Below are 10,000 nucleotides of genomic sequence, written 5' to 3'. Positions count from 1 at the left end.
TTTGCCCTCGTCTCTCAAGTGGACATCTTTGTGGACATTGGCCTTGAGGGGCAAAATGTAAAAACAAACAAAAAGAGTGCGAAATTAACGTTAACAAGAGAGACCATATTAAAAGTGAAAGTGTGAAATTAGCAATGAAAATCCAGTATGAAATTACACATTCAAACATGAGAACATAAAATTAACAAAAATGAGAGCATGAAATTAACATATTTCCAGGGAAATATTCAGGGAACAAGGTCACCAGCAAACCACAGGATATTCACTGCAAAAAAACACTTTGGCGAATTTCACCAATCAACTCTATTTACCATCTTTGCCCCAAATTAGTTTGCACTAATCATCTGAGTTTATCCCTCAACTGATCTTGAAGGGCATGTCTAGAGACTGAAGGGTTCATGCAACATAACATAAAATGGTAAACAACTAGCATTAAAAGTAAAATAATAAAGATAGTTATCACATGTCATTCTGACCTTTCTTCTGCTTTTCTCTCTCCTTTCTTCTTAAAACACTTAAACTTAGAAGAATTCCACAATTATTTTGTTTTTGATCTCTTATTGGTCTCTTTATTTATTTATTTCAGTGCCCCACATCTTCTGTTTTACCAAACTTAGATGATAATCTGCTAAGTTTCTTCATGAAACTGCTCTCCCTTTACTCCTCCCTGACTCACCTACTTGTCTTTTGGCCCCAACAGGAGTATCACTGTCCATCTCGGGGTTCATAATATCCTACGATCTGAGAAGTCCCAGCAGGTGATACCAGCAGAGGAAATCATCCCTCATGAATGTTATGATGATGGGACCATAGTAAACGACATCATGCTTCTGAAGGTGGGTGTCACCATGAGCACAGAGGGATGAGGGGATTGCAGCATGCAGGTGTACTCCACGTCTGCTGAGCTCAAAGCTGTCTTGAAGCAACAGGAAATGCTATCATGCAGGTCAGAATTGACTGGTGTGTGCAGCTCATTGCAGACATTGTGAGTTATCAGCACTGGGAGAGCCATCTGACTTTAATCAGGGGTCCCCAACTCTGGTCCTGGAGGGCCGCAGTGGCTGCAGGTTTTCATTCCAACCCTTTACTTCATTAGTGACCTGATTTTGCTGCTACAGTAATCCCTCGCTATATCGCGCTTCGCCTTTCGCGGCTTCACTCCATCGCGGATTTTATATGTAAGCATATTTAAATATATATCGCGGATTTTTTGCTGGTTCACGGATTTCTGCGGACAATGGATCTTTTAATTTCTGGTACATGCTTCCTCAGTTGGTTTGCCCAGTTGATTTCATACAAGGGACGCTATTGGCAGATGGCTGAGAAGCTATCCAACTTACTTTTCTCCGTCTCTGTCTTGCGCTGACTTTCTCTGATCCTGACATAGGGGGATTGAGCAGGGGGGCTGTTTGCAAACCTAGACGATACGGACGCTCGTCTAAAAATGCTGAAAGATTATCTTCACGTTGCTACCTTCTGTGCAGCTGCTTCCTGAAGCGACATGCTGCACAGTGCTTCGCATACTTAAAAGCTCGAAGGGCACGTATTGATTTGTGCTTGTTTGTTTTTCTCTTTCTCTCTATCTCTCTCTCTCTCTCTCTCTCTCTCTCTCTGCTCCTGATGGAGGGGGTGTGAGCTGCCGCCTTCAACAGCTTTGTGCCGCGGTGCTTCGCATACTTACAAGCCAAACAGCCCTATTGATTTGTTTGCTTTTTTTCTCTATCTCTCTGACATCTGCTCCTGACTTGAAGAGGAAGATATGTTTGCATTCTTTTAATTGTGAGACGGAACTGTCATCTCTGTCTTGTCATGGAGCACAGTTTAAAAAAGAGCACAGTTTTGAAAAAGAGACAAATGTTTGTTTGCAGTGTTTGAATAACGTTCCTGTCTCTCTACAACCTCCTGTGTTTCTGCGCAAATCTGTGACCCAAGCATGACAATATAAAAATAACCATATAAACATATGGTTTCTAATTCGCGGATTTTCTTATTTCGCGGGTGGCTCTGGAACGCAACCCCCCCGATGGAGGAGGGATTACTGTAATTAACTTCTTTTGAATTCATTTTATTTGACTTGCTCTTGAAGACTCAGACCCTTTGTTTCTTTTTCCTTAATTAGCAGCCAAACAATAATGAGATACAAAATGAGTCAAAACAAGACCAGCAAACTGTGACCATCATACAATATTTGAAAATAAAGAAAGGTGAAGGTCTCAGGAATGCTAATATGCTCTTAGAAAAGAGAAAATCCACAATTTCGGAAATGTCTGCTCTTGCACAATGAGACCAGCAACAAGCCATGGAATTAAAGAATGGGTTTAATTAACAACAAGACCCAGCATCTCATTAAGCAACTGGTTGGAGTGAAATTGGTTGGAGTTTGAGGCTCTGACTTAGTTGGTCTTCTGTTTCACTTCTGTTTGGGTGCCATTTAAGGAAAGAAATGAAGCAATTCAGAGGAATGATGAAGAAATTCAGGGAAACATTTTTTAAAAACCAAGACAATTAAAATGAATTCAAAAGAAGTTAATTAGCTGTAAAAACAGATCACTAATTAAGAAAAGGGTTAGGATGAAAACCTGCAGCCGCTGCGGCCCTCCAGGACTGGAGTTGTGCACCCCTGTCTATGTTATGCATTGAACTATAGATGACCTGTATTTTAAGGGAATATATAATATGAATTTTAAAACATAGTTATATTAGGAGCAATAGGAAGACTATAAATAGAGGAATAGTGAGTAGTTGTGATTGACTTAAATAGAATGGATATGAGCTCCATTAGTCTGTGACAGTACATATGTATTTCATTGTAATCACAATAAACTATGAACATTTCCATGAAGGAAACCATATAGGACATGGCATTCAGTTGTCCCTGTGGTTCATTAGAATTTTCTCTTTTTCTGTTGCTTGGTTATTCAATCAATGTCATTAATGTATTAAGAACAGAAGATATACCATATCCTAACTTTTTCTTCAATAATGTGACAAAGTCTTGGACATAGGAACAGATCTGCCAAAATGACCAAAGTCATTCGTATTTGTTGTAATGATGATGCAGGAGACAAAGAAAGTGTTGGGGAACCAGTGGACCCCTGTTTAATGCCAGGCGGTGGAAATTAAAAGTACTCATGGGAGGTAAAACACAAAACAAATTTTGCACTTCTGAGTGTAACGCCTCACGTGTGGTTGGGTCGGACACTGACTACCTCCTTTCAGTGTCAGGTGGTTTTGAGGTGCTGCTCCCCAGAAGGGGCGTGACTTAATGATGGCGAGACAGAAGTGATGTGATTTGTCACCCAACCAGCATCCCGCTAAATTGCATCAACAAGAATGCCTTGGCATTGCTTACCAGTCCAGACCCCTGAAGATGCCTCTGATTCACACATGCTTGGCACCACATACAAGTCACTCAGCATGACCAGGAGTCAAAAACCCAGATAGCCAACTGACATCCCTGTACACATGCTGCCTGTTTGCTGCTTCTCCCCATCTTCTGTTACTTTGAAAGCATTTTAAGTTTTAAATAAACTCCATGTTTTCCCATTACAGTTGATATGAAGCCCACCCTTAAGCATGCTAGGCCAGTGGTTTTCATGTTCAGTCCTGGATGTCCCCTGTGGCTGCAGGTCTTCACCCCGACCCATTTCTTTAAACTGGATTTATCTGTTAATTATGTGATTTTTTTTTTTGCATCACTCCAGAAATTATAAACTGGTTATACTCATTTTTCACTGAATGAAGCAAGAATAGATACATAAGAATTATTTTTAGCCGTTGAACATTTTGTTAATTTTCTTTTTCTGGTTTAAACACATAAGTAACACTACAACTTCCCCCTTTAGCAGTCAGTGTCACCTATTGTGGTGTCCACTATGTTTGTTATTAATTCAGCATTTGGATTCATTTGAGGTAGCAAACTCTGCAAAACAAAGCAAGTTTAAAAGATAACAGAGTAAAGCATTTAAGCATACAGCAAGAATATAAATATTTCTTAATTTCTGATGTATGTAAATCTAACACTAATGTGAGAGAAGAAATAAAAAGGACACCAAGCACCAAGACTGTGACACTGCTTGACACAAAAAGCTGCAGCCACAGGAGGGCACCAGGACTCAACCTGAGGGCCACCTGTGCTGCACCAGAGATGAGAGTTCACACTGACTTCATCCTAACATTTTGTCTTTTGAAACAGCTGAAGCACAGTGCCAATATCACACATTCTGTGAAGACCATCAGCGTTCCAAAGAGAGGCGATGACTTCAGCCTTTTCCAATGCTCTGTGGCAGGATGGGGAGACACTAAAACCAATGGGAAAGGCAGCTGTGTGCTGAGAGAGGTCAATGTTGAAGTCGACTTAGTATCTGCTTCTCAAATTTTTGCAAGAGGCCCCGGAATAAATGGTGCCTGTAATGTAAGTAAATATTAGTTTAAAAAAACACTGGAAAGTGAAGTATGATCTTCTTCTTTTCTTCATCTCTGTTTCTCTTCAATTTCCTCCAATATAAAATCACATGAATTTATTTCAGGGAGATTCTGGAGGACCACTGGTTTGTCAAGATACTTTGAACATGCCTACAGCTGTGGGGATTGTGTCTTATGGACCAAAGAGATGTGAAGATCCAGGCAGCAATGCCTACACAATGGTGTCTGCATACTGGGACTGGATTGAAACGAAAATCAAGGCCAACTATTCTGCTTGATGTCTCTTCCAGAGAAAGAATGATAACCCAGCAGAGACCCTGAGCCATGATTTTATATCACACTCTCACTTTGCCAAGTCCATTCACACAGAAGAATACTGAGTAGCTTTACCACCGTTATCAGATTATATTCATCAGCACATGTAACTGCTTATCTGCTTCAATAAAGTCTGCTGCTGAACTCGACTCCAAGTCAATACACAGTAGGTGTGAGTCAATGTGTGTGTCCTGCTTTTGAACTTGAACATGAACCAGGTGGGACAGACACCTCCCTCACAAACCTAAAAAAGGAAATAAGTTTGCATGATCAGTCACTAAACTCAATAATCTGCAGGAGAAAATTAGGCATAAGATGTTTAGCTAAAACTGGTGGATATCATTTGTTAAAGTAAGTACGCAATATCTAAAGGTTATCAGAAAACAGAGTAAAACAATGCCTGTATGATGAAATTATACTTAAAATCCTTAAAAGTATAGTAAAGGATCTAAATGCATAAAATGCAGTATACCCATAAAAAGAGGATGAACCCTACAAAAAAGAAATATATGTAGAATGCATTTTTAAAGATATATTTCTTTCAATATGAATATATTTTAAAAATATGATACAATATACTTTAAATAACTACATTACAATATCTTACAGCATACTGGCATACATTGTAAAATATGCAAATTGTTGTTCTTGTATATTTCAATATATTTTCTAAAATATTCAAATGTATTCAGTCAGTCAGTCATTGTCCAACCCGCTATATCCTAACACAGGGTCACGGGGGTCTGCTGGAGCCAATCCCAGCCAGCACAGGGCGCAAGGCAGGAACAAACCCCAGGCAGAGCGTCAGCCCACCGCAGATTAAAATGTATTTTTCAAATATATTTAAAAATATTAGCATTTTTCAAATATAATCTTGAAATATATATTGAAGTACTACAGTGTATTTTACATTAAATTGGAAGATAACTCCATATATTTTAGGATATATTGCAATAAATTTCATTTTTGAAATATATTACAATGAAGAAGCCTTTCATTTACCATCTAAAAATGTGACACGTACTCAGAATTCTATGCAATTACAGATAAACCTGACCCGGCTCGAGGTGATATATAATGATATGTTTTATCATGTTGCGCCTAAATAACTCTCAGGGCAGCATTTTGCTGCCACCTAGTGGATGAAATAACATCATACTGCAAAAATATATAAATATACAGGTATATATTATTTCTACACTTTTTGCTACTTAAATGGTAACTGTAAAGTAGCACATGAGTATTCATGAGTGGTGCAGTCCCTTCAATGAAAAACACAGTGGCAAATAAAATGCTGTAAAGGTAGTTTTAGAATGAACTGATAAAGTAGATCCAGCATCATTCTTTTGACTTAAGGGTGAATCAAATACACAAGGACATCAGTGGAAATTAAGGAGAATGCATTTAAAACTGCAGCCAGGAAGCACTTCTTTATGTGAGGAGATCTGGAACTCTGAAACAAACTACTAAGACATGGAGTTGAAGTGGAAACCTTGACAACCTGGATGACATATTGGGACCTATTAGCTAAACAAATGGGCTTAACGGTCTAAATGGACGCCTCACATTTGTCAGATTTCTTATGTTCTTATAAACCATTGCTCAAATCAAGCAATAGTGAGGACAATGTGAATTGATCATTAGATATTGACACAGAAAGTGAAACTGATGCTTGACACATGTGATGGACGACCGGCTATGGACTCCGGTCGCCACCCCCAGGCCGCTAGGAGGAGCCCTCCGGACAGCATGATGGTGCCCCGACTTCCAGCAGGGCCTCATGGACTCTGTAGTTTGTACACACAGCCCTGCTGGATACCTTGGGGGCCACCGGGAGTCGCTATAGGGGGGCTAGTGGGCTCTTGCATGCCCTATAACCCGGGAGTGCGTCACAGTCACGTGACGGGAGGAAGCGACGTGCTCCCGGGATGAAAAGGACTGTTTGCCCTGACCCGGAAGGAAAACGGACTTGTGGGTTTGGCCAGGAACCACTTCCGGGTCAAGGGCTATAAAAGGATTGTGGGAAGCCCAGAACACTGAGCTGAGCTGGGAGGTAGGAGGGAGAAGTGTCTGGGCGAGGAGGATTGGTTTGTAGTATTGAGAGAGTTTATTGTTTATGAGTGTGGAGTGGAGGGTGCTTTGTGCACAGTATCATTATTTAATAAATAATAATTGGACTTTTATCCAGTGTCTGGAGTGGTACCTGAGGGTGTTAGAGGTGGCTCCATGCCTCTACTGCTACACACAGTACAACCAAACTGCCATGATAAGCCCAGTGGCAGCAGTCATGGTACGCCACAGCGGGGTACAGTATCTACATGGTAAAAAGGTAAATGATTGCAATCAACTGGAGGGCAAGACTTTTTTTTAGCCCCCTGGCCATTTATGTTCCCAAAAGAGCATGTGTGAGACCAGGTTGTCCCTCTGACATACCATAGGGCTCATGAGCTTCCCTTCAGACCTGAACATCTAAGGCTAATGGAAAGCCCAGTGGTATCTGGACAGCAGAGTTGGCTAGAGAGGGCACTACCCTGGTGTTCATGTAGTAAATGTAGAGCCTCCTTTTACTCCAGAACTAATCCTGAGGATCAGGAATACGTGACCTGTGGACTTTGCTAAAAGCTGCATCAAACCTACGAGGATCTACAAGCTTTTGGAATGTAAGCAAACAGGGCAAGAGTGAGTGAAAGAGACAACAAACGACAAAAGATGGTGAGAGACAGAAAGGGGTGGCAGGTGAGTGTGGGAGTGTTTGTGCTAGAATGGGGGGTAAATGGACAACCTACCCAAACTGGTATATCAGAGCGTAAGAATTTTAGTGGTTGAATTAAGAAAGACTCAACAATTTGTTATTTTCATTCTGTTTATGCTCTTCTTAGTTTTTTTCCCTTGGCTCATATTTTATCCTACCTTTATTTAATTGATCTAATAAATGTTCTATTATTGTATATGTCTTGCCTGGAAACTACAAAATGGCCCAGTATACATTTATAATTAATATGGCTGGGTCATCTACACTATTTAAGTATGTAGATATTGTAAGTAAACTTATACATTTTATCCTGAGTCAAGTATTACTATATATACAGTATATACTTTTGTTCCTTTTTGATTTTCTTGCTTACAATTAACCTATTATTAGTAATCTAAATACTAGGGCTCCAATGAGAGTGTCACAATTATTTACAATACACCTTACATAAAGTTTTTGTATACATTTATATTCAAGCTCTGTTCCAAAACTTAAAAAACAGAATTTTGATTCACCAAGTTTAGTGCTATGTATTTCTGCTTTAATTTTGTTCAACACAGTGTGGCCAGTAGAGGTCATTGTAACATCCCAAACCCCAGACAAAACCTCACAAACACAAGTCATAGCTTTAATAAAAGTTTTAGTAGCACAAATACTATCTACCTTACAAAAAAGACAAACGTGACATAAACATGAGCACAATTCTCTTCTCTCTTTTTCTTTCTCCTTCCACTTCTCTAGGTGAGTTTTGTCTTTTTCTACCCAAATCCGACTTGCCTGGATGAGGTCTCAGCTTCTTATGCCTTAGACCTGGGCGTATTTCCAGTGCTAGGATGTAGCCTGATGAAAGCACTTCTGGGTCAAATGGAAGGCCCACAAATTAAGGATTACTAACCCCAGCAGCTCCTACTGGCAGCCCCAATGGAACTCAAAAGGGCTGCTCCATGGGACTACAGCTCCCAGCATGCCCTGAGGGTGCCCTTGTGGCAATCCTAGCCCAGGGATTCAGGGATACTGCCAACTAACATATCGAGGGAACATGTACTCCTGACAGGCTCCAACTGTCCAACTGTCTCCAAATTTCCTTGCATTACACTGGCTCCCTAGCCAGGTATTGTTCCTTTCCCCATCTGGGCCAGGACACCTGCGTATGTGTGCCATCCATCACAACAGAAAGTTACACAGTGCATATTGGCTCAAACTAATGCTATGTGATGATACTATGTAGACACATTTCATATGCAATATTAGAATATTATTTCCAGCACAGTCTCAAGGGCATGGAGGAGATTCCAGGAGACAGGCAGTTACTCTAGGAGAGCTGTACATTTGCCATAGAAGGTCCTTAACTCATCAGCAGGACTGGTGTCTGCTCCTTTGGGCAAGAAGGAACAGGATGAGCACTGCCAGAGCCCAACAAAATGACCTCCAGCAGGCCACTGGTGTAAATGTCTCCGAACAAACAATCAGAAACAGACTTCATGATGATGGCCTGATAGCCTGACATCCTCTAGTGGGCCCTGTGCTCACTGCCCGGCACCATGGAGCTCGACTGGCATTTGCCATAGAAAACTGGGGTCCTGTGCTTTTCACAAAAGAGAGCAGGTTTACCCTGAGCACATGTGACAGATGTGAAAGGGTCTGGAGAAGCCATGGAGAACGTTATGCTGCCTGTGACAGGTTTGGTGGTGGGTCAGTGATAGTCTGGGGAGGCAACTTTCACAGGCTACACAATGGCACCATGACTGCCATTAGGTATCGTATTGGGATGAAATCCTTGGACCCATTGTCAGACCCTATGCTGGGGCAGTGGGTCCTGTGTTCCTCCTGGTGCACGACAATGCCCAGTCTCATGTAGTGAGAGTATGCAGGCAGTTCCTGGAGGATGAAGGAATTGATACCATTGACTGGCCCTCACGCTCACTTGCCTGACCTATATCCAATAGACCACCTCTGGGACATTATGTTTTGGTCCATCCAACACCACCAGGTTGCACCTCAGACTGTCCAGGAGCTCAGTGATGCCCTGGTCCAGATCTGGGAGGAGATCCCCCAGGACACCATCCATCATCTCATTAGGAGCATCCCCCCCCGACGTTGTCAGGCATGCATAAAAGCACGTGGGGGCCATACAAACTACTGAGTACGATTTGGAGTTGCTGCAATGAAATTTCTGCAAAATGGACTCACTTGCCACATCATTTTTTCACTTTGATTTTCCGGGTGTCTTTGAATTCGGCCCTCTGTAGGTTGATTATTTTCATTTCCATCAAACGATGTGGCACCCTTTCGTTCCTAACACATTACCCAGTCCATATCAGTATAGATATCCAGCAGGATTTTTTTCCCATTGAGATCTAATGTGTTTTCAAAGTGCTCCTTTAATTTTTTTAGCAGTTATATGTATATATATATATATATATATATATATATATATATATATATATTGTCACGCACGCGTGCGCATAGGGAGTAGCTTAAGGACCCGACATGCACCGCAACAAGCTG

General features: G+C 41.1%; 1 protein-coding gene across 2 annotated transcripts in view; it reads left to right on the top strand.

Annotated features, from left to right (window-relative positions):
* The window catches only part of LOC114662708 (granzyme B(G,H)-like), an 87,657-nt gene that overhangs the window by 36,573 nt on the left and 41,084 nt on the right, over positions 1 to 10,000 (top strand). Inside the window, exons 3-5 of one of the 2 annotated variants that reach the window (XM_028816341.2) lie at positions 701 to 836; positions 4,196 to 4,414; positions 4,530 to 4,646. The exons of the other annotated variant lie outside the window; for it this stretch is intronic. Of the exons in view, the coding sequence (XP_028672174.2) occupies positions 701 to 836; positions 4,196 to 4,414; positions 4,530 to 4,646 (472 nt within the window). The remainder of the gene's footprint in view (positions 1 to 700; positions 837 to 4,195; positions 4,415 to 4,529; positions 4,647 to 10,000) is intronic. 2 annotated transcript variants of the gene reach the window in all.

Source organism: Erpetoichthys calabaricus, chromosome 12 (assembly GCF_900747795.2).
Source record: "Erpetoichthys calabaricus chromosome 12, fErpCal1.3, whole genome shotgun sequence".
NCBI classification, from domain to species: domain Eukaryota; kingdom Metazoa; phylum Chordata; class Cladistia; order Polypteriformes; family Polypteridae; genus Erpetoichthys; species Erpetoichthys calabaricus.
This window is presented reverse-complemented; position numbering and strand designations above follow the sequence as displayed.